Below are 23,692 nucleotides of genomic sequence, written 5' to 3'. Positions count from 1 at the left end.
CATATATCAACAACATGTAATTGAGCTAAAAGAGCTAAAGCCACGAAGGGCCAATATCGGCCTATTTTTTCATGGAAAATGAAAAAAAAGCGGAGAGGAAAAATAGTAATGAAGATAAAACTTATAGGTATTGAGCTTAAGGTAGCTCGCGGGTTTACATGCTTGTGAGAAAACCTACCTTGAAAATTTGTCCGCGTGATCCATAGGTTTCAGAGTTTTATTTCTAATATTTATTTGAGATTCGTCTGCGCAGTAATAATGTTACCATGTTTTAAATACAGTGTCATTGATAAAATCAAGCAACGCCATTTCAATGAAATATATAGTAAAATGCACATCTTGGTCGAGAAACGCATTACAAAACTATGCTCCAAACTTTTAAACGATTCAGACGAAATTAATTATACTCAACACAATAACAGAGGAGATAATTTTAAATCAATTCATAACAAATAATCAGTATGTGTTCTCGGCCAATTTTTGGCAAAACAACTTTTAAGATTAAAAGATTTCTCAAAACCTTATATTTTCATTACGACGTTAGCCCGACGTCATTATTTCCTTACGTCTGCGAACCCCAAAATTGAAATGCATTTATTGACAAGACTAGCTGATTAACACATTTTAGAACATGTAAATACTAATTATACATTATTGTAAATGTTATCAAATGCACAAATGCAATAAATGTAAGGCTGTAAAGATACAGAAAATTGCTATTTTTGTTTTTATGAAACTCTAAGTCAATCCATGCATAAAATTTCCAGGCAACTACTGACATAAAAGTTTGTAATCGTATACAATAATACAAAAGAATTTTAAAAATTTGATCGGTAGTTAAAATTACGGAAGTTATAATTGTAAAAAAAAAATAGCGAAGTTAATGCATACGGTTCAATTAATTTACTTGTCTATTTTAAAACATGATTTTAAATGGAGGAGTTCCAACGCACACTCATACTTTATAGAACAAAATGTGACAATGTATGTGACATCTTCAAATTTTCAGCACTTGATCATAATAAATGTTTGTATAAACAGTAATAAACTGCATTTAAGCTTTTTGAAATATTTCCCTTTATACTTCTAAATATCTAATTTGTCATTTAAAAAAAAAAATGTAGCCTATGAGTTTACTATGACGGTCAACTCTTTACGTCGAATCCTACTGTGACGTCAGCAAACCCGCGAGCTAGGTTAAAAAATGTACCTCAAAAAATTCTGCTATGACGTCATAGCTGTACTGTAGACGTTAAAACACACGCGCTTTAGCGTTTTTCGCTGAGAAATATCAATTTTATAGCATTTATTCCAAATTTTCGAGATGGCCACACCCGATGAACAAAATTAAATATATGTCATTTAAAGGGACTTGGACACGATTTGAGATCAAAAATTTTATTTTTATTTTTTATGTATAAAATGGTTTACTTCAGCATTTTAAATGATTGACCAAAATATTAAATGTTAAAGTCAAGGTACAAGCGAGATACAGAGGTAAGAATTGATAGTTATGTAAACAAAGCTCGAGTCTTATAGTTGTTTACAAAAAATGTAATGTAGAATTGTACCATTTCTTAGACAAAATGACATGTAAAAAACAATTTAAACTAATTCAATATCTTCATGAATACTTTTATCAACAAAGGAAAGATACATTTGATTGAAACTTACACCAATACAACACATATGTAAAAATGACTATATTCGAGCTTTGTTTACAAAACAAAGAATTATGAACTCTGTATCTTGCTTATAACTTGATATTTGAGTTTCAAATTTTGACAGAGTATTATAAACTTTTATATTAATCAGTATAAACATTGAAAATTGAAAAACAAAATTTGAAAATTTTAAGTCAAATCGTGTCCAAGTCCCTTTAAAAGAGAATACAAAAATGCAAAAATATTGCATACTTTTATTTTGTTCAAGAGGTGTGGCCACATCTAAAATCCAACATTGCTATCAACTTCACACTTACCTGAACAGTAGAATCACGGGGAATACCCCTCAAATATATTTTAAATAATGCCTTTATATTGCTTGTCTGATTACAGAAATGTTTTGAAATGCAAAAATATGAATTTTTTGTTTGTTTTATTAAATAAATTTTCCTCTCATTAGTTTTAACTGAAAACGAAAAACACTCGTTTTAATACTAAGCGTATACAGGTACGTCGTCTTAATATTGCAGGTATAACGTGTTAGCTCGCTTATGACTGTTGATTTTGTATTAAAAGGCCAAAGTCAACTTATCAATACGATGAATCTTGAAATGAAAAGGTAATTTGATAATGTGTAAACTCTTAAAGTATACCTTTGTACTATGATAACTGCATAAATCCATCATTATATAACACTCATCACCGTGTCGCCATGGTCACTGTTTACAAAAGGGGCGATAACTCGAACAACGTGTATTGATTTGTCGAAAAGAAGTGAATGAATTAACATTCAGATTCGTATAACGGCATGCCTACGGAAAATATTTATATTCGTTCCATTTATTGGAATTCCTAAGTGTGTTCAATTCCATGGAGATGTAGGTTTTATTCTAGTGTTTCATTTTCTGCTGTTTATGTTTTAATTTAAAGGTTGATACGTTGGAACAACAGATAAATCTTAATTAATATTGTTATAGATAAAAACATTGATTATGATAATCATGGATTTTTTCCCACCGCATTGAGTAATTATTGCATTAAAGCATTGAAGATCCCCCGTAATGCATCGCACAGTGCCGCCATGTGTCCCGCTATGCATCTTATTATATAGCAAAAATCTTTTTCCCGTTTATTTTACATCTTAACAGTGTTTAGTAGATATAAAGTTGTCTTTTCACCGCTCAAACTTGATAAATCGCTTCCACCCGCAGAGAGCGTCGCCAACTTCGACATCGATCTCAGCAAGGGGGCCAATGTGGTAAATGGTTAACATAGTGAAAACACAATTGATATATATTAAATCTGAGTTTATTAATCGGTAATAAATGCATAAATAGGGGCGTGATTACTTTTTGTTTCAATATAATGTGCCCTCTTCGACATCTCCGCCATTATCGAATGTTGTGGATTTTCCAAGATCTAAAAACAGCACAAAGTTCACTCGATGGTGTTAGCTTGGTTTCGATATGCTTGAAAGCTGCTTGGTCCGATTTTTAGGTTATTACAGTATCAAATTTTTTTCGATACAACTATTTATCTTAGAAAGTTATGGACTTTCTCCTATTTACACGAGCAGAATCAGTCTCCTTTCAAAGTTAGAAATATTCAAAGTAAATAAAAATAATTTCTTTTTGGGCAAACGAAAAAACAAACAAGAGTGCATCACGGGAATTCTTAGAAAAGGAAACTGTTTGGTTTCGTCCCCCAAATGATTGGGGTTATTCAACCCGCAGCCTATAAATCGATTGTAAAGAAAGGAAACTTCAGAAATATTAGCGAACAAAACGAACACATGTTTATTTGTAATTTGTCTGATTATTTCGACCTTTATTTAATGCGATGTCAAAGTCGTAATACAACCATACCCGTCTCGTCGTCAGGGGTGAAATTTAACATGAGGCAAAAGTAACGCGGAGCCCTTTTATGTCGTTTGTTTATTAGCAAATTTTGTAAATATTTTTCTTCATTGAAATTTGGCTTAATTGACTAGAAAAAACTACTGCAATGTCTATTATTATACATATACTAAGCATAACCATCGTTTAAAAGCGTGCATAAAAATTTGATATAAAATCGGACCAAGCAGCTTTGAATTGTTTATTTGTCGCAAGGATATTGGAAACTTGATAATAAAGAAAGTACACGGAAGCATTGTCACATGAACAGAAATATCGTATATACTATGCCTCTAAAAATGATTGACCGTGTACACTCATGTATGTAAAGGGAAGGGGACTGGTTTCAAGATATCACAGAAACTTTTATATAAACCCCCGATTTAAACAAGAAATACACACTGTCCAGAACAAGTTGAATCATGTTTGCTGTAAATGTATTGACTTGTTCTGCCTATTTCTTCTTCACCCCCTCCCTTTAAAAAACTATCTAAATAATATGTAGTAAAAAGAATAGGACAGAAGGTTTTGAACTGCCTTTTGAATCTATATTTCTTTGAAGGCTAGCCTCTTGAAATAAATGATTTTGAAAAAAAAAGATGTTATAAGTTTTGCCAGAACACCCTCCACCCCCCCCCCCCCCCCGTAAAATTGTAGATAAATATAATTATGAATTTGAATAATAGTTGTTGATGTAGATTTCATAAAATTGCATGAATCATAGTACATATCATGTAGTACATTTCAGCAAATTGATTAAACGCGCAGTGATTTTGCCAGCTGGGGCGCTTTTACGCCGCACCGCATACTAACTCTGACAAACTTTCCCCATTCATTAAAAATGTTCTAGTGAAAACACTGTCATTGAAATTGTAAAATTAATATTCAAACGTATTTAAAGTTAATACTTCTAATGACTGCTGACAACAACGAAACACTTCACAATCCAGCACTGTCATTTAAATTGTAAAATTAATCAAAATTAATATTCAAACTTATTTAAAGTTACTTCTAATGACTGCTGACAGCAACGAAACACTTCACAATCTAGCACCCCCCCCCCCCAAAAAAAAACACCAAAAAAAACAAATAGAGCTTGATTGACTGGTTCAGCTAAATCGGGTGTTATGGAATATCCAAATGATATGCTCGCTGATTGTTCACAACAAAATAATTTCAGTTATCGAAGGAAAATACATGTACGAGCTATGGGGATGCTTGTCATATGCTATTAACAACAAAAACGTAAAATATTACCAACATTTGGTTAAGAATTAAATGTCTATAGAAGTCATTTCTTCAAACTGTATATAAAACTTTGATTGATATTGTGTATTTAAATCTTTGTAACGGTATGAAAAGTATGAAAGACTTTCTACTCAAATTCTATTTGTTCTTACTGTCCATGTAAATGCTTAAAGAGGAACCGCATTAAAAAAAAATTGTTTTACACGATACATGCTTTGCTCATGTTGTGTACACGCTTTGCCTGAAACTCGCGTAAAACTTTTCTTGCATCCCCCCTCCCCCCAATCGCTAGAAAAAAAACCCGGTGAATTATCTGATGTACATTGTACTTATCAGCTTTTGGAGTAAGGTTTAAATTGATTTGAACGTTTAAACACTTGTTTCCTGACTAAAAAATAAAATAAGACTAGATCTCGTTACGAGTAACGAGTAGGTCTTCCGTCCGATTTTGTTTTCATATGATACGATGAAATATCGATATTCTCTGCCAAATCTGCGATCTTGGTGAATCTAGGGTTTTTGTCTCGAGACCGAAAACGGACGAACAAAAGAGGTTTATGAAAATTAAAGCTAGGGTTTTTTATACATATGTTTAGTGTACACTACTGTTAATCATAGCAGATGAAACACCAAAGATAATCAGTTAAACTTGTGAAAAAAATGAATTGTTTGAACTCTTCTGGTGAGTACCGGAAGTGACGGTTGACAAAAGAAAACCCGTTAAATATATCTTCAATCGATTGTCTATCATTTATAAAAGTTTGTGTCTCAATCACTTACAGTGACTAAAATCTCGCTGGTATCAATTTTGTAAAAAAGGCTAAGTACCAAAGATATTTGAAATCTTGCTTGTTTTCAAGTTATCTGTAATATAGTTTACGAGTGTCTTGGCTCCTCATTTAAGGGGCCAGCCCCTTTTTCTTGAGTTCAATCGAAAGTTCTCACGAATACTAACATTTTTTGTTCTTACACCCATCTAAAATTGTTGTTCATTTTTGAGACACAAATGATTGAATATTATAGGGGCCAGCCCTATAGATCCTTAATGGGGACAGACTTTGGAGTTTTGATTAGTGGAATTGATTAGAATCATCAATGCAAACATTTTCTTTTCTACATTGCCTAACAAAATATGTCTCCTTCTCTAGATATATTGCATCAAAGTTTAAGTACTTTGGCCCCTTAAAATCCCTAATTACGTCATAAATGGGTGTGAAAATGATTTTACCTGATAAATATTGCTACAATCAACAACTTTGCTTCTATATTGCATTACAAAATTTTGATCGTTTTTAAGTTATTTGCAATAGAGTTTACGAGTGTCTTGGCCCCTAATTTAAGGGGCCAGCCCCTTTTTCTTGATTTTGTTGGAAAGAACGTTTAATTATCTACTATTTTTGTTATATATGTCTTAACAAAATATCAACTGATAAAAAGATACAGATGAAAACGTATGAAGAATTTGAATGAAAATTCGTACCCAATTTTCGTGCCTAGGCGAGCTCCAAAAAATGGCGCCACTGGCGTAAAACAAAATAATAGTGCACAACTTCAGACTATAGACTACCTATCCTGAAAATTTCATAGTCATATCTCTGATAGTTTCTGAGATCAGCTCTGCACAAAATAGGTCGTAAAAATGTACAAAATGGCCGATAAATCGGTACCGGAAGTGCCGACAGGAAAAATCTCAAAAACGTATGAAGTTTACATCAAGACTCATCTTCTCTGAAAAAATGGTCGAAATCGGTCAAATAGTTTTCGAGAAATCTCGTGCACAAAATTTGTGGAAAAAAATAATAATAATAATAATAATAAGAAATCGTACGAAAACTATAAGGTCTTCCGTTGGAAACGGAAGACCTTAATGACGGATTACTATAATCATATTTTATTACTTTAAGCAAGATAACAAAATTCTCTATCAATTTCAATAAAAAAAAATTTGAAGCTCAAATAATCCATGAAATGAATATGAATGTAAATGTTTTACCATGGTGTTTGGGTTAAAGAACTTAACATTGTGATTGTGCACTGCTTTTAAATAATTTTAGTAGTTTGAATTTATTCATGAAAAGCTAATGCCATTGTATTTAATATGACGTCATAAAGCGTTTGTAAACCAACGTTAAACACATGCTCTTTCCATGCGTCCTACACCATTGATAGGGACCAAACCAAGCCAAGGCTTATATTTTTGTGAAGTACATTGTTCTGAGATTGTTTCCTGGTAATATTTAAAATTTGGATATTAGGCCGATTTTGACCCTTCGTGGCTTTAGCTCTTTCATTAAGTAACTTGGAACTCTTATCCGTAGAGTTATTTAATTTACAATTAAAATCACCGCATACTGCAATATTTGTTGCATTATTTGAGTAATTATTAATAAAAGATCTCATTCTTTTAAAAAATTGTACTCTGTATGTTTCATTATTAGGTGCATATATGTTAACTAAAGTTAAATCTATATCACCAATTTTAACATTGATTAGTAATTTACGTCCATCATTATATCTATGTATGGCTAGACCTTCTATTTCTAAACCTTTCCGAATTAAAATGGATACTCCTCTGCTAAGGGAGGAATCTGAGTAACAGTGTATAGATTTCCCAGGCCATATAGAATTATAAAGAAATTCATTATGTTCGACATAGTGCGTTTCTTGTATATAAGCTACAATGTATATCAACTTTTGAGTCGCTAAGCCAATTATAAAATTTAAGTCGTTTTTCTTTTGTATTTAGACCTCTTACGTTAGCAGAGACAAAATTTAACTGATCCATGGTTACTCATAAAAATTATGAAAATAGATATGCTAATATTAATATACTACAAAAAAAATACCGTAATTCTCACAAGAGAAAATTGAAGTACGCATCACTGTCCGTCTCTAAAGTAATGGTCCTATTTATAAGGAATGAAGTTATCCATCACCATCGCGTTTCTTGGAATCGCGCACCTGGCTTTTAGGAGAAGATTTCCTGCTACCGGAACAACTGCGTTTCCTTGGGTTCTTCAGCTCTTTAAACATGTGCGAGATATTTGACTGGGATTTAGTTTTTCCTTTCGGCGCAGTTCTCGGAGCGGAGTGAGAGCGACCTGTGGCGCGGCGCATACGCGAAGCAATTTCGGAAATGATATGACCAAGTTTGTTTGATCCAGGCCATGCACTAGAGAGTGTGTGAATGGTAGCCATTCTGTCTAGGCCGGAAGCCCAAAAATCATCAAATGTAGTTTCGACAAAAACGTCAGATTTTTTGTGTTTTTTTAGGGCATCAGCGAAAGCTGGAACTTGGTCCGCTTTTGCCTCGATGATTTCAGTCATTAGGGCAACCTGATTGTCTGTAAAGCTATTGGAAGAAGTGATCAATTTCCCAATTTTTTTGGCATCAAGGGCTGATTTAGCTGATTGTATCGCCGTTGCCCTCGGGATATCTCCACTGCGCATAGCCTTAACGTACCGGAAGGCGTGTTCCGCAGACCTATGCCTGACGCCGAAGACGTTGATGTCGCATGGTCAAAGTTGGACAAACAGTTGTCCTGACCAGCAAATGCAATGACATTAGTTTCATCTCGAGAGAAGAACTCGCACTTCTTATCACCAGGCATGTGACTTTCAGATTTGCACACCTTACATCTTTTTGGGTTAGGGCAGTCTTTAGAGAAATGATGCTCCTCCCAGCAATTTGTGCAGCGTGGGGTGTGTTTTGCAGACGGTTGACCATAATGGTAAATAAAGCATCGAAGACCAGCACATGTGGCTGTGCGAGGTAAAAACTTAGTTTAATTTGGTTATGTAAAGACGTTTGATTAAATTACAGGTTGAAACCTAATTCATAAGACAATATGCCGATAAGATAATTTTTTGAAATAAAATATAAAAGAATATAAAAAGAAAACTATTAAAAATCAATAAAACATATAGATGGTTTATTCTTTGAAAGAATTTACAAGGTAACCGCATTTTCTTGCAAAAATAGTGCTGCCTTACATCACGTGCACATCGAACACGTGTGTCCTTTATTGTGTGAATAACGCCGGCAACAGACGTTCTTCATTAAACATAGTAGATAAGTGATAGAAAATCCAAAAAAGTAACATCGTAACATTGTTTTTAAGTTTCTAAAAAAACAACAACTTCGTTTTCTGAAGTCCATGCTGCCACTGCACGATGTGCGATTTTATAACAGTACGACACAGAAAAACGTTCGACAATGATCGAGGGTTTGTGATATCTTTGAGCCTGGACTTATTTTGTAGTTTGTTTAGTTTGTCCTTTTATAAGACATTCCTTACCTCTTAATTTTTGTTCAAAACGCGTTTCTCCAAATCTTTTTGTCCAGTGTAACATGTTCGGGTGAATAAAATATACGAATTAGGTAAGGCATAAATGGAAATCAAAGTACTGAAGAACTGACGGGAGCTGATTTTGTCGATGTTTATTTATTTTAAAATCAATGATATGTTATTTTGCATGACAAGTACATGTAGTTTCTAATTTATGAAGTTGAATTACCCACATTTTTATAATATGAATTTTTGGACTCTTTCGACAAGAATGTCGAGAAACCCCCATATGAATCATGTTAAATAATATTTCAAGTTAAAATTAATTCAATCAAATTATGTATCAGTAATAAAAATATTTCTCGAAAAGCAATATTGAAAATCTAGTTTCGTTCAACCAAACGCTCGACTGACACCATTAATCTCCGACGAGGATTTACTGAGACAGCCGAGCGTCGAGTTGAACGAGACTATATTGAACTCTGGCGTAGGAATACATACGACAACAAAAATATTTAAATTGTTCGTACCATTTAAAATCTGACTATTTTCAAGGTATTTATAAATAAGGTTTCTTGAAAAACAATGCTTTAGCATACATTACATCGAATTTATCAATAAATTTCAAGAACTAAGTCTTGTCAACAGCAATGATTTGTGCTGAGGTCCAAACACTGGTTCACTTTCGGTTTATCTGAGTAACTGCATAGGAGAGTTGTTTAAAATAAACTCCCAAAAATGACAATAACAAAATGTTAACCAATTTAGATTAATAATAATAAAAACAAGAGGCCCAGGGGCCACATCGCTCACCTGAGCAACAATTGCCTTAATTCTGATCAAATTAGCATTACAGTATCAAAATATCTTGACAACTGAGTACCGGTACAGTAGATCTTGCTAAAAAAAATTGAAAATCTGCCAATTTTTATCCACCTCTTATTTTTTGGTAAATACCAAGCCCCTTTTGTTGTTGTACCTGTAAGAAGATTTTTCTCTATTCCTAAACCCCCCTCCCCATTTCGTGGCCCCACTATTCTCTAGGGAATCATGGTTTCATCAAACTTAAATCTACCTTTAATCTCATAACGTGTGCTTTCACACTAAGTACTGAGTTTTGGACCGAAAACTTTTCCCAGAATATTTTTAAAGATTGTAAAACTTGATCCCCCAATTGTGGCCCCACCCTACCCCCGGGGACCATGATTTGAACAAACTTGTATCTACACTACATGAGGATGCTTCCACTCAAAGTTGAGCTTTTCTGGCCTAATAGATTTTGAGAAGAAGATTTTTAAAGATTTTTTCTATATATTCCTATGTAAAACCTGATCCCCCAATTGTGGCCCCACCCTACCCCCGGGGACCATGATTTGAACAAACTTGAATCTACACTTCCTGAGGATGCTTCCATTTTAATTTGAGCTTTTCTGGCCTAATAGTTTTTGAGAAGAAGATTTTTAAAGATTTTCTCTATATATTCCTATGTAAAACTTGATCCCCCAATTGTGGCCCCACCCTACCCCCGGGGACCATGATTTGAACAAACTTGAATCTACACTACCTGATGATGCCTCCACAAAAGTTTAAGCTTTACCGGCCTTATAGTTTTTGAGAAGAAGATTTTTGAAAAATACCAACAAATTCTCAATAATTCTTAATTATCTCCCCTTTAAAAAGGGCGTCGCCCTTCATTTGAACAAACTTGAATCCCCTTTACCTAGTGGTGCTTTGTGCCAAATTTGGTTTAAATCCGCCCAGTGGTTCTTGAGAAGAAGATGAAAATGTGAAAAGTTTACGACGACGACGACGACGACAACGACAACGACAACGACGACAGACAACGGACAAATTGTGATCAGAAAAGCTCACTTGAGCCTTTGGCTCAGGTGAGCTAAAAAATACAAATTTAAAACAGAACAACGCGGACCTCTAAAAAGATAGAGGTAGGATCAGGTGCCAAATACACACAAATGAGATAATCAAACTAGGGTTATAGGTTGTAAACTATAGTTTACGGACAAAAACCTATAGTTAACGCCGTTAATCTATATTTCACTTCTGTAAACCATAGTTAACGCGATCACACATGTTTCAGAAGTGTAAAACTATAATTAACACTAAAACAACCGTTTGCGATTGTAAAACATGATTTATCTTATAAAATAGTTTCACGATTGTGAAACTATGATTAACAACTCTAAACTATAGTTAACGAATGTAAATTATAGTTTACAGATGTGAATCTATATTTATCAGCAAAATCGATCGTTAACTTTATTTAAAAACAGGTAAACTTAGATAATCATTCGTTAACTATTGGTTCCAACCGTTAAATATAGTTTTACAGATGAAAACTATAGTATACGGATCGTTAATATAGTTTACGAATCGTTAAGTATAGTTTACGAACCGTAAACTATAGTTAACAATAAACTATTGCTAACTATAGTTTTACGATCGTAAACTATAGTAAACAGTCAATAAACCTATTTTTTCATCTGTGAAACTTTATTTGACGCCGTTAGTATATTTTTCACATCTGAAAACCATAGTTAACTCAATCATCTATGTTTCAGAAGTGTAAAACTATAATTAATACAGAAAACAACGATTTGCAATTGCAAAATATGATTTATCTGATAAACTTTGAATAACAACTCTAAAATATAGGTAAAGAATGTAAAATGTAATGTGAATTTATATTTATCAGCAAAATCTATCGTTAACATTATTTCCAGACAGATAAACTTAGATTATGATTCATTAACTTTAGTCAGCAACCGTTAAATATAGTTTTACAGATCTAAACCATTGATAACGAATCGTTAACTATAGTTTACGATTCGTAGTTTTGAAGTAAAAAAGGCCTTTTTAAGTGAAGGATGTTGATTTGTTAAAAAGTTTAAGAAATTGAACCCCTCTTTAATTGTCATTCACAAAGAGTATTTTTTTATTTTACAGGTTTTCATTCGACTTAATATGGCATATGCAAACATTTTTCAGAAATTTAGAGTTTAGAACTATACAAATGAATAAACAAATGATAAATTTGTAGAGCTACAGATGATATATGTAAAAGCCGTTGGAGTGACCAACCATTTTGTTAAATTGTTTTTATAGTTCAAGCTTTTTATTATATCATTTAAATTTAGCGACGAACTAAGCAAGATTTAAAATAAATACAATTCAATACACCACAATTAGCTCACCTTTATTTGATTTGATTGATACCAGTATTGAAGAAAATAATTTGTTATTATTCCATTGAGATCCCTCTTGCTCGGTGGGCTCCATTTAATAAGAACGTTAGTTTTTGCGGTAACATTTGAATCTTGTGTTACTGTAAAATGTGAAACTCTGCCAGGAGCTGTAAAAAATTATACACCCTGTGTCAAGTTTGATAAGAATATATCATATATATTTTAAGAGTATAATATCAATTAATGTTTTTACATCATGAAAAAAAAGCCAGGTTACCGCTTTGAGCTGTTTGGACACCGTCATAGTCTGTAGATTTATTCGCCGGAAAATTTTCGACAATTGCCTCTACAGTCAGTAGATAATTCCAGTAAGAATCTAATCCAGTTATATTACATGTTGTATTGTAAAAACCTGAAATAATATTATATATATATATATATATATATATATATATATATATATATATATATATATATATATATATATATATATATATATAAGCACAAAAAGTGAATATAATATGTAATCTCAAAGATGAATTTTGAGGTCGACCTTTACATAATAATTCGTGTAAATCTACTCCTGAGCCACGTTCAAGGTGTATGAAACATGAATTAGAATATATCCTTATATCAGAAGTTGCGCTAGAATCGTTTAGGATATCCTTATCACTATTAACACGGAACATTTATTCTATGGCCTTTCAACTCATTCATCTTCAAATAAAAATTCAATGTGATCAATTCAATCCAAAAATACATGAATGTTGTCAGGCATTTTGATTTACTTCCTTAACTTGAATGAGCAAAGACCTTCTCATTATGTTTTTTTATTCGAATTTGAATGTATATCACAATAACTGAACATTCCTATCAATTCATTTTGTAAACAAAAAATGCAGATTAATTTATACTGATATCAATTAAATGTAAATTAGATAACCTAAAGTTTCACATGACCCTCCAAGAACAAATGTCTCATTGTCGATAGCTTTTACTATGTATGTTGTTGGACCAGTTTTTAGTGCAGGAGTCTCCCAAGATAGCATAACAGATGTAGAAGTGTTACTTATTACTGTGAACCTTCCAGGGCGATATGGTGCTAAACAAAGAAAATAAAATTAATGAAATATTTGGTTTTATCAAAATAGAAGTTGATTGATAATAAAAAATTAAGTAAACAAAACGAATAGATTACCTTCAGCTTTAGTCCGGAATAGGGTCGATGTTGGAGGTTCACTTAAATTTGAAACATTTTGTACCTCTGTGAACACGGTAAAATTGTACAGGCAATATGGAAGTAAACTGGTTACATGGAGGCCAGTGATGTTACTGTTTGTTTGTGTGGTATTGTGACTTGAATCATTTGTATTCCAAATATCTATTTGATAATTGATTATCAACCCGTTTGGATGACATGGTTGGGTCCATTTTAATTCAATGTGTCTTGAAAACGTTTGTGCAGCAATTATGTTGGACACTTTTCCTGGAGCTAGTAAATTAAAAAACAATGTTCATATGGGTTGTAAAATGAATGAAAATTCAATCCATACAATTTGTAGTAAACTCCTTTAGAATTGTCATATAAGTTGGGGAATTTGCATATGCAATTTTTTTTTTTTATTTTTTAAAAATAAATAAAGTCAAAACCTTCAAAAAAGACTATTCGAATTAAAAATGCGGTTACTGTGTCAGTCGGTTTAAAATGATTAATCGACATTTATATCTGTCCTCATTTAAGCATACTTATTTAACTTACTTGTTGGCCGAGTTCGAATGGTGGTAGGTTGGCTATAATTGCTGAAACCTGCGTAGGTCGAAACTCTAACTCTTATGGTGTACAACCAAAAAGGTTGTAAATTCCCCAAAGAAGCGTTAAATTTATCACCAATATCAATAATTCCGGACATGTTTGTTTTCGTTACAGTATGCTCAAATTCAGAGTCTTCAACACACACATTATATGGTTTATAACTGTACTCAATCTCCTGATTTGTAATCACGCCGTTTTCTTTCTCTGGTTTATCGTACACAAATGACAAACTTTTAATTTGTACATTGCTTTCCACAGGATGTCCTGGAGGAGATGGCTCTACAATTAAATGAAAATCTTGCAACTGAAGAAGAAAGGACTATTTTTGTAATGTAGTTTTTTTTTGTAAATGTTCTTCATAACATCAACGTGGTTCTTTGCGGAATTTTATGCAACATAGATTGCTTTTGAACCCTTCTGTGATTAAGGTTTATCTAAATGGACAGCTAATATTTAAAAGAAAACTCACTGTCTTCCGATGTATTTGCCACTTTTTTTGCCCATTTACCATGTCCTACTGATGTGAACGCAGTTACATTAAAAAAATATGAAGTGAATATTTCCAATCCAGTGACCTCGTAACGGAAGGTGGTGTTACTATCAGTAAAAGATACTTCATGGACAGTTGCCGTATCATCTTTTTCCTGTAAATGTTATACGATTATTACAACTAATTCTGTAACAAATAAAATATAATTTATTTGAATTAATAAACAAGTTGTTGTCCTATAATAAAGGACTGCAATACGTGGACCATTTGCGTGTGTTTCTAACGGAGACTTGAAAGCCTTATGACAATCAGAGATTACACCGATTCTAGTTCCCTACAGTATTAAGACAGTATTAAGACATCTACACGGGAGACGCTAACTGCAAAAGTGTAATGATGAATATTGTAGTAGCAAGCAAGGTTATAGTGCCCTAAACCACCAAATTTGTACATTGTATCACATATAGCCCTGCCATTTTACCTCAAAATTTAAACATAATTGAAAATTAATCAATAATAACTACATTGAATTTCACCAATTGTACACAAATTACAATTATCCTTGCACTATTTTGTAAACTATATATGCAATGGCAGCTGTGTATAAATTGATTTCATATTTTAACTCGTCGAAGAACAGACTTCTCTGTTAGTACTGACGGAGAGGGATGCATGTGAAGAAAATTTGAGATGAACAAACAAAGTATCATTAAGATGACAGATGCAAAGCAGATGGCAGAATGTATGAAATAAGTAGTATGTTCAAATACTATATTTAAGTTAACAAAAGTTATAATAAAATTGTAAAAAAAGAGAGGAAAAAACGTGGTAATTATTGATTTTTTTTAAGATAGTGACCGATGTCCCTTGAGGAGCTTTGTGAAACTAATCCGAAGGTTGAAACCACAAGATCCTTTTTATTTCAGATGCCGCGTGCGATACCAAAGGATAAAATACACTTCAATAATGTAGTGTTGGGCCACAACAAGATGGGTGACATGATGAGTGTCATCAGTGAGGCAGCCTCCTTATCGAGGCGTTATACCAATCATTCTCTCCGGGCAACCACTGTCCACATTCTAGACGAAGCACGTGTGCCGAGTAGACATATCATAAGTGTTACAGGGCACAAATCCGAAAGTTGTTGATATTGATTATTATGATTTCTATCGTACATTATGAGGACTGTTGCTCAATGTAAAGAAACCCTGGTTGTTAGTTTTGGAAGAAATATTCAATAAACTCTGAAACATTTTCATTAAAATTATTTGTGCTTTACAAAAACAACATATCACGATCTCTGTAAACATTAGGAAGATAAACATTGTATTAATAAATTTGCAAAATTATATAATACAATAAATAGGGACTCCATGCAAGGTCAATATGCATTTATAAAGATCCAGGCCCCACCGTCACCAACATTTTCAAATCCCTCAACTCATTCCTTAACTCAAATCCTTTAAAGAAACGTGCATAAATATAAGGCCAAACATCGGATTTGAGGCTGAGTATTGACTTGAGAAATATTGGTGACGGTAGGGCCAGGATGGCAGATATTGAACTCAGATACATGAAGGATAGCGACCAAAGGCTAGCGCCCTCGGTCGATATACTCATGTATCTTCGGTCAATACTGTCATCCTGGGTCATTATAAATGCATATTGACCTACATTGAGTCCGTATTTGTGTAATGATTGATGAGGGGGATTTGGATAGTTAAAATCAGTATACCTATTTAGATTGGTATCTTATAAGAAGAAACAAACCAAAATTTAAGAAAGCAATTGAAATCGCCGTAATTTTTTCAGCTCAGCACAGAATTTACAAATTCAATTTTGTGCAAAGTTCATTTCCAAATATCCTCAGCATCAAACGGTCGCTGTTGATATTCCACCGCCCAATAGAATTAACATACAGATGTTCTACCTGATTTTACTTCACAGTAATTCGCAGCTCCTTATATCCGTTATGATAGCAAACCTTCGCATTGCGCGTCCGTTGTTGAGAGAGAGAGAGAAAGAGAGAGAGAGAGAGAGAGAGAGAGAGTTTGGTAAATAGAAATAATAATAACTAATCATATATCAAATACAGGTCATACCATATCTTTGGGCACGGCGGTAGGACATGACCCCTGGCAGCAATCACACTTTAGCGTTATGATTTGCTTTAGATTGCTGCCTTCCATATGTTCATTTGTTTTCGTGACGAAGATCTGATACTCTTTTATCACACCGTTTGGATGGTAAGGCTTGGACCATGTAACTGCTATAGACGTGGACGAGGTATTAGAGGCTTTTAGATCAGTAACACTGGATGGAACTACAAAAGCAAATAGGATCTAAATGTATATCGTTTTATTGACATAATGCTAACTTATATTATTTTTCCCCAACAGGGTTTAATGATCTCTATAATAATATTAAGCATTTCTACAATAGGCATGTTCTTGAAAATTTTATATGACTTAAAATGATAAAGATATATCAAAACCAAAGAAAAAAAAACCCATGAGATTCAAAGTAAATTTTTAGTAGGGAACATTTCAGAATTGATTGTATTACTTCTCTTTTTCTATTGTAAGCGTTCTTGAAAGAGATATTTTTTTAAAAAAAGGCTGCAATGAATTTTCCATCCTAATTGAAACATAGGTAATCACAGATTACAAAGCTCACCGAGACGAGGCATCACCTTAATGAGACCACCTTTATCATATTTTTTGAAAATCATACTTAATGATCTTGGATATTCATGGATATTGTTTTGACACAATATTGTATAACATTTGTTAAAAAATTGCATGATAATCATATGTTCATTTCAAACAGTATTATATGATGCAATGTTTATCAATACAATTATAAAAAAATGCATCCTATCATACTTACAATAAATACCATATATTACAATTAAAAACGGTAATAAATAATTGTGAGATATCATATTGTGACACATGATATGAAATTGTACTGTGTTTTACATTATTGAAATTGTCATTATACAATATCATAACACATAATAAATGATACAATATAGTATTATATGATACAATATCATATCGCATAATAAATCACAATATTGTACATCATGATATCATATTGTATTATAAAGTATGAGTTTATATTATATGATACTGTTTCATATTTGAAACACTATATGATTTTTGTATCATATGATACAATATAATTTGATACATATTGTATCATATCTTAAGATACAATATCATGTGATATAGAAAGATATTATGTAATACAATATAATATCATACATATTTTACCATATGATACAATATTATGTATAACAATATCATATAAAACAATTTCATGTGACATAATAATACATTATAAATAACTAAATCATATTATACAATATCGTATGATACGATATTATATAGTATACACTATCGCATTATATAGTACTATATCATATATTGCAATATCATATATAACAGTATCATGTGATAAAATAATACATGAATGATACAATTTCATATCATACAACATTGTATCATAATATACAATACAATATATAACAATATCATGAAACAATATCGTATCATCAAATATATAAAAAATGATACAATATCATATCGTATCGTTTAACAATTGAAAATATTACATATAATATTATATTGTATCATATTAAACAAAAGTGTATCATATCATACAGTACTATATCTTAAGAATCATGTTATATCATTTAACAACAAACACATCTATCAAGCAGTTCTGAGTGAGATAGGAGACTTTTTGAGTATCCTTGATAATGGAGATCACGCTTTGCATCTGAAGATACCTCTACGAATCTTTTATTTTATAGTCAAATCAATTATGCAAGCTATTATCTATAAAAATGTGACCTTTTCCAAAAAAACTAAACATCATCCAACATCCGAAACCATTGCTCAGATTCAGCATTCAAGCATTCTAGTGCATAGGTATTATAGGACGCATCATCCATGCAAGTTTAGAGAAATTAGGAGCAGTAATAACTAAGATATTTTCATCAGAAGGCACCTGTTTCAAAAACTTTACCAAGTCTTAAAACTTTAACCTCCTCTAGCATCCAAAACTATGGCTCAGATTCAGCATCCACGCCTGTCAGGTGCATCAGTATAATAAGACACACCATCCATGCATGTTTGGTTGAGTTAGGATCAATAATAACAAGACATAATTTTTAGCATCCTTGAAAATGGAGATCAGGCTTTGCATCTGAAGCTAACTCTTATATTTATTTATATTATAGTTAAAACAACTATGCAAGTTTAAAATAGTACTATTATTTATTAAACATGTGACCTATTCCAAAAAAAACTAAACCTTGTCCAGCATCTAAAACCTATGGCTCACATTCAACATCCAAGCCTGTCAGGTGCATCAGTATTTCAAAACACACCATCCATGCAAGTTTGGTGAAGTTAAGACCACCTATGGCTCACATTCAACATCCAAGCCTGTCAGGTGCATCAGTATTTCAAAACACACCATCCATGCAAGTTTGGTGAAGTTAAGACCAGTAATAACTGGTAAGATATCATCACCATTAGGCACCTGTTTCATAAACTTTAACCAGCAATTAAAACCTTAACCTCCTCCAGCAACCGAAACCTATGGCTCAGATTAAGTGTTCATGACTGTCTGGTCCATCAGTATCACAATATACACCATCCATGCAAGTTTGGTGACGTTAGGAGCAGTAATAACGAAGATAGATTCATCAAAGGGCACCTGCTCCAAAAACTTTAACTAGCTTTAAAAACCTTAACTTCCTCCATCATCCGAAACGTATGGCTCTGATTCAGCATTCAAGCATATCTGGTGCATCAGTATCATACGACACACAATCCATGCAAGTTTGGTGAAGATAGGACAAGTAATAACTTCAATACAAGACCTAAAACAATTAATTAAACCAGAACCGGACGCCGACGCCGAGGCCGGGGGCATAGCAAAAGCTCTCCCTGACTTCGTCTCGGTGAGCTATAAATAATATTTATATGATGGCTTTGAACTAATATCATTTAAAAAATGACCTTGTCATCGACTTCGATTTACAAGGGCGACGTGTAAAAGCGCTGTGTTTCGTTTTTTTTATTCAATTTTTAAAGACAAGTACAGCACACACTCCAAAAAGGCAGTGCACCACTTTGAAGTTGATTTATGAAACAAAGAAAAATATCTCAGAGTGTGCTAAACTTCAAAAAGTACGTCAAAACTTAAGCACAGGGACAGTGTTATCTATTTACAATACAAGTTTTAAATTCGGATCCTAATGGAAATAATTTAGTAAGCGATGTAACGAGGAAACTTGACCGGTGCGGGAGGGGGGGGTCATTTTCCAATTTTAAATGTTGATTGGGGTGCTTTTAACGTTGAAAATTGAGACAAAATGCCAAGAATTTTATACCCAAAGTTATTTTTCAAAATCTTGAATTTTCTCTCTTGTCTATGGTTACTGCACCAGTTGAATATTGATTGCTCCAATTACAAAGTCTTGAACTGTCTTTGAACTGAAACTTGCAATACACTATTTAAATAAATGTATTTGAAACATTCAGGCAATTCTTCATGGGTGTGTTTAGGAGGAAGTAGATATTTCCGAAGCTAGATATAAAAATTTCATAAATGAAATTTTAACTCTGAAAAATCTACAGCGAGGGACCTACCCTTACCCATGTAATCATCTACCAAAGAAAATATTTTTAAAAAAATCAAAAATTCAAAACACTTATTAAAATTTTGTAATTTACCACTTCAGTGACAAAAACATTGAGATATAAATTGAAACAAAACTACATTTTTGTTATCCTGTACAACAGTTAAGTTGCTATATAAGTTTTTTTCTAGAAAAATAAATGGGTAATCATACATATTTATACTAACATACACTATAATCATAGTACACCATTTTCCCAAAAAAATAAGCTACGGAAAATAATGGTTTTTAAAATAGATATTGATAGTTACAAGTACTAAAGCATTGTGCAGGAATGAGTATGCATGGAAATGTACATACAGAATGCCCCAAAACATTTAGCCTTTTGTCATAACGTTAAGTTTAATCGGTACGTGTAAACATGTATTGTTAATTTTTCTGTAATACCTTTAATTTGGATGATGTAAATATAATATTTCAAAAAGATACAGTTTAGCTATAAAAATCACAATAGTTATATTGTAAATTTTGTATTCATCCAGCAAAAATATTACATTTTTTGAATTGAATAAATCAGACACACGTACGGATAAAACTTAGATTTCGATTGATTCTTTGACATCCTTGCTCAATTAGGATTCATAAACAAAGACAACAAATTAATAAAAGAAAGCTTACTGTCTTCCGATGTCTTTCGTACATTTGTTGCCCATTCCCCATGTCCTACTGATGTAAACGCAGTTACATTAAAGACATATGAAGTGAATATTTTCAATCCAGTGACCTCGTAATGTAAGGTGGTGTTGCTTTCAGTAAAAGATACGTTATGGACAGTTGTCGTTTCATCTTTTTCCTGTTAATGTTATGCCAGTTTTACTATCAATTTTATAACAAATAAAAGACAATTCAAATTTATAAATAAATTAAAAAAGAGCATAAATGAGTTTAAATTAATAGGAATAAAAAGAACTATAAGAAAATATTCTTAAAGCCAAAAATTGGTCTTCTCTCGTTATAGTAGTCATTGTTAATAAGAAAAAAGTCGATTAGACAAAATTATTTTTAAAATCTTAATGAGTACAAAAGAGTGTTAGTACGACACCATTAATAACAGAGACTTGTTGATTTAAATGATATGACAAGTTTAAATTAGTTTATAACTTAAATGTTCCTGAAGTTATGTAATACGAAATGTTTTCAGAACTTACACATATGCTTTATATTAAGAAAGTACAATTTCAAGTGATATAAGGAAATAAAGCAACACGAAACGTAGGTGGCTGAGATTTAGTAGAATAAGGAATGATAAACATCTTACACTCTATGTAGCACAAGACAAATTTTGTACCCAGAAGATAAGTGACGTAGGAAGTTGAGATCTTTTCTTTTAAAATTTAAAACACCACTGATTTACATTTATAAGGACCAGCACTTCTAAATAATTTGTCAATCAAGATTTTTAAGCTTTCTTACACTGTGTTTCTCGCAAGATGTATTAAATATCGCCAGTTCTTTTTGTTTATTACTTTTTTGATATCTCATAGGTAGTTAAAACAGAAAGCTGGCAAATCTTATTATGTGCCTTTCACATATTTTCTAATCATACCCATACCAGAATAGTTGTTAGATTAGAAGTATAACATTTAATTCATCTAATATTTCATGATTCGCCTCTTATCAATCTGCAATTTGCAGAATTATTGTCTTCATGTAACCACATAGTTGCATTTGTAATTTTCGGATTAACAAATCATTTCGATGTTCTTAGAAACAGGAATATTGTACTCTGTCTTCTTTGTTGGACAGAATCTGACATAAGAATTAATTCTAGTTTTAGCAACGACCAATATCCTTACTTTACAGAAACTGAAAATGTTCCTCAGTTTGTTAAAATAGACCAAAACGGTCCTTCGTGGCTAAGGGATAATTAAAAATATTATTATTTAAAAAATAGTATTTTTTTTCCTTTTAATATCTATTGCGGTAGACACCAAAAACAACAAATATATGTTTTGATAGGATAATAGAAAAATATTAACAATTTTTTCAAAAAGAAAAATCATGCAACTGTACATGTACGTACATTGTTTTTTGAAAAACAAATATAAGAATTTGCTATGTATAATTCAGAATAATGTTGAAAAGGGTAAAGATCTTTAATGAGTCTTAAATATCTTCAAAAATAAAACGTACCTTGTTTACATAAGGTAATCTTGATTTTTGAAGCTTGAAAAAAAGTATATGAAGGCAAAATTTTAAAACAATATATTTCAGTGTTTAATTATGAAATAAAGAAATGGAATATTTCGTCGTTATACCACAAGTGATCATTTATTCCAATGTCTTGATATCATCAGGGAAACAGTCTACCTCATACTTTATAAAGCATTGTTTTGCATTGTAGAAAATAATCATAGATATTATGTTGAAAGGTAAAGAATTATATTTCTGTAATTAGAAATAACTTATCATTTATCAATTATATGTCGTACATTATCTTGAGTTAAAGCGGTATGACATGGTCTTTGGCAGCTCCCACATCTAAGTGTTATAATCTGCTCAGGAATTTTGCCTTCCATTGTTGTCCATACCAAGATCTGATAACCTTTTATCACACCGTTTGGTTTTTGAGGTTTTGACCACGAAACTGCTATAGACGTGGACGAGGTATTCAAAGTTACTAGATTAGTAACATTGGAGGGAACTACAATATCAAATTGGATACAAATATTTATCATTTTATAAACAAAAATAGCGCTCAAAATCTATATTGTATTGCCCAGCAAGGGTTTATAATACCTGTCTCTGTCGTGTATACAGTTCTATATATTCTTTTTCCTTCGTCAATTTTATTAATAGCTGCGACAGACACGTTGTAGCAGACCCCTAGGGAGAAAAAATGCAATAGCGATTAATTATTTTATCAATAACGAAATAAAAAAAAACCCACTGTAAAACTGATGACATTACAAAATCATATAGTAGAAAAATACTTCCTGCCTTGTTGACATTTCGATGCAGCGCAAATTACGAAAAGAAATATACGAAATTTTTCATAATCCAAAATATCTTATAATGTAATTTATGGGACCAATTAAAAAAAAATAACAAATTGAATTGAAACAACATAAAAAATACAATGTGTAAAGATGAAAATAACCATAATATTGTGATAGATATGCAGCACAGAAAAATTCACTTTATTGGAGCTCCACCTCCCCGGATGAAAAGGTTTAAATAGTTTTCTGAAACATTGTTAATAATCTGGATCTAAACATCCACTTTACGCTTAACGAAAGTGCACTCTTTTTTCCATTTTTGTATGTCCTTATCTCAATATGCTGAAACAATTTAACCACCGACATGTTTTACAAACCAACATATTTTCGTCAATACCTTCATTAGACTTCTTGCAATTCGAACCATACAAA

At 32.2% G+C, this 23,692-nt stretch overlaps 1 protein-coding gene across 1 annotated transcript in view; it reads right to left on the bottom strand.

Moving 5' to 3' along the window:
• The window catches only part of LOC128183325 (phosphatidylinositol phosphatase PTPRQ-like), a 97,344-nt gene that overhangs the window by 20,457 nt on the left and 53,195 nt on the right, over positions 1 to 23,692 (bottom strand). Inside the window, exons 29-39 of the mRNA XM_052852286.1 lie at positions 23,061 to 23,147; positions 22,754 to 22,965; positions 22,455 to 22,487; positions 20,940 to 21,114; positions 16,705 to 16,925; positions 14,582 to 14,756; positions 14,059 to 14,391; positions 13,498 to 13,791; positions 13,243 to 13,401; positions 12,577 to 12,711; positions 12,309 to 12,466 (exon numbers count right to left, since the gene is read on the bottom strand). Of these exons, the coding sequence (XP_052708246.1) occupies positions 12,309 to 12,466; positions 12,577 to 12,711; positions 13,243 to 13,401; positions 13,498 to 13,791; positions 14,059 to 14,391; positions 14,582 to 14,756; positions 16,705 to 16,925; positions 20,940 to 21,114; positions 22,455 to 22,487; positions 22,754 to 22,965; positions 23,061 to 23,147 (1,982 nt within the window). The remainder of the gene's footprint in view (positions 1 to 12,308; positions 12,467 to 12,576; positions 12,712 to 13,242; positions 13,402 to 13,497; positions 13,792 to 14,058; positions 14,392 to 14,581; positions 14,757 to 16,704; positions 16,926 to 20,939; positions 21,115 to 22,454; positions 22,488 to 22,753; positions 22,966 to 23,060; positions 23,148 to 23,692) is intronic.

Source organism: Crassostrea angulata, chromosome 5 (assembly GCF_025612915.1).
Source record: "Crassostrea angulata isolate pt1a10 chromosome 5, ASM2561291v2, whole genome shotgun sequence".
NCBI lineage: Eukaryota > Metazoa > Mollusca > Bivalvia > Ostreida > Ostreidae > Magallana > Magallana angulata.
The sequence above is the reverse complement of the archived record's forward strand: the minus strand, read 5'-3'. Positions and strand labels throughout refer to the sequence as shown.